Source organism: Corvus brachyrhynchos, unplaced genomic scaffold (genome assembly GCF_000691975.1).
Source record: "Corvus brachyrhynchos isolate BGI_N302 unplaced genomic scaffold, ASM69197v1 scaffold875, whole genome shotgun sequence".
Taxonomy (NCBI): Eukaryota; Metazoa; Chordata; class Aves; order Passeriformes; family Corvidae; genus Corvus; species Corvus brachyrhynchos.
The window spans coordinates 367657-369970 of NW_008238107.1; the positions used below are offsets into that span (position 1 = coordinate 367657).

The 2314-nt window shown below is 59.1% G+C and overlaps 1 protein-coding gene across 1 annotated transcript in view; it reads right to left on the reverse strand.

Annotated features, from left to right (window-relative positions):
- Positions 1-217: 217 nt before the first annotated feature.
- Positions 218-2314, reverse strand: part of FAIM2 (Fas apoptotic inhibitory molecule 2) — a gene marked incomplete at its 5' end in the record, with an annotated part of 18917 nt that continues 16820 nt past the window's right edge. The window contains one exon of the mRNA XM_017733388.1: positions 218-1381. Coding sequence (XP_017588877.1) covers positions 1232-1381 — 150 coding nt within the window. The remainder of the gene's footprint in view (positions 1382-2314) is intronic.

The following is a 2314-nucleotide window of genomic DNA, read 5'->3' on the forward strand; positions in this document are numbered from 1 at the left end:
CAGCAGGAAGGATCACTCTTGGAATGAGAGCAAAAGGCCCCTTATCTCCCTGGGGAGCTTTACAGTCCCAGATCAGCCAGCTGAGCCCCAACAGGGAATGTGAGCATGGCCACGGTGGAAAGTTACCTGAGCCCATCCAGAGCCGTGCTGCCATCCGTGTGTGGGAGAGGAGCAGTGGAAAACAGCCGGGGAGAGGGAACACTGCTGTTCCAGTGGCCTCGGTCCCTGGGGAATAACCCCTTAGGAACGCGGATTTGGGGCAACCAGGACAATTCTGGGAAGGCCTCAGTCCCTGGGGAATAACCCCTTAGGAACGCGAATTTTGGGCAACCAGGACAAATCTGGGAAGGCCTCAGATCCCAGCCCACTTCCCACATGGAATGGCATTTCCCAGCATGGAAACTCAGCCTCCTCCTTCTCTTCTCTGCCATTTCCTGGCAATATTCCTTCCTTGGGATCCCAGCCCCTCAGGTGGGGAGCCACACTCCAGAGAGCACACTGCCCTGGGCGGGAGGGGGCCATGGATCATGGATCCTGCTGTCAGGGAAGGGAAGGGAAGGGAAGGGAAGGGAAGGGAAGGGAAGGCTCATGGCCAGATGCAAAGGATCCAGGGGAATTCTTCCTGCAGTGGCATCAGGGATGGCCTCAGAGAGCTGCACGTCCTGAACAAACAAGTTCCCTGTGCCTGGAGCACAAATCCAGCTACATGGTCCCACACTCCGTGTTTCCAACAGCAGAGCCACCAGGAAGAGCGCAGAGGCCACCAAGCTCCGAAAGAATGTGGGAAACAGGGCAATGCAAGGATTCCCCAAGCCTTTCCCTTGGCTCAGCTGCTTTTCCTGCCAGGATCTAACCAAATTCCCTGCTCCGCTGCCCTCGCTGTTGTTTTGTCTCAGCACTTTCACCCTGTGACGGGCAGAGGGCACCTCCAGCAGCCCCTGGGGCCGGGGAGGTCCCGGTCTCCTGCCCCCAGTCTCTGGACTGGTTTGGGCTGGGCGGGAGTGGGGGGAGCAGAAGGGACACGACACTGAAGCCCTGCTTTGCTCTCGGGGTCACAAAGGCCTGACAGCAAATGTACAAAGCTGCGGGAGGGGCCCGGGGCTCCTCAGTGCGTTGGATGGACCAGAAAGGGAGGGACTGGCTCAGCTTGGTGGTTCGGAACCCTTTCACCTCTGCTTTTCAATTTAACCCCTCACATTTCCAGCACAGGGAGGATCCTGCCCTGCTGCCCTCACTCCTGGCTGGAGCCAAAGAACTGCAGGAAGAAGGAGAAGATGTAGATGATGTCCAGGTAGATGTTGAGGGCTCCAAAGATGTATTCCTCGGGGCTCAGCGAGTACCGGCGATTCCCCATCAGCATCTGCGTGTCCAGGGCCAGGAACTGGGAGGGAAAGGAGGAAACCCCAGGACAGTGACAGGGAGGTTTGGCCCAGGGAGGCAAGAAGGGCTCTAATGACAGGAGATGTCCCCGCTGCCTCCCTGGAGCCGGGACAGACGTGCAGCCCCTTTTTATGGGCTGTAACCACAATTCAAGAGCTCAGAACAAGGCACTGAACAAGCTGCAACTTTCCCCTTCCCTCATTTCCCTCCTGACAGTCAAACCTTGAGTGTAACTCCCACTCCAGGCCCTCTTCCCTCAGGCTTGCTCCATGCCAGGGCCACCTCTGGAGCCACCCTCCCTCCTCCTCCTCTCCCAGAGCCCACACCTTGAAGCTTCCACACTTCCCCCAGGTGGGAAACATCTGCCAGGGAACGAGGTGGTCACAGGGTGACCTGGCCCCAAGGGAAAACCAGAAATCCCAGGCATGACTTCAATCCACCATTTTCTCCTCCCTCCCTCCCTTCCCTCCTTCTGCCATCCTGCTGTCCCCCCGGGGTCCAGAGCTCTTGGGGGCTGCACCACCCCCCAGGAGATGCTGTTTTATCCCCCCCGGAACAGATCCCAGCCGAGCTGCCCTGGCAGGGCCAGGCTGAGGCTCTGACTGATGTTTATGGGGTAATTATCAGATGTTGAAGCCTCCTTGTATTTTACAGAGGATCTTGAGCCGTGAATCAGCGCCGCGCTCCCCGCGCTCCCTTGGAGTGTCTTTTATGGGTGATAAAGGCAATTGCTCAACTGCTCCCATTCCCAACGTGCCCAGTGGGCACCGCCTCGGAGCCCAGGGCAGGCCCGGGCTGAGCCCCGGCTCCAGGGAACGCCGGGCGCCCTCCCAGACACCTCTCCCGGCTGAATCCCAGCGCAGCGCTGCCGGCACTCGCTCTGGAAGGGGCTCTCGGGACGGACCACTGGGAACCAGCCAAACCATTCCTTGGA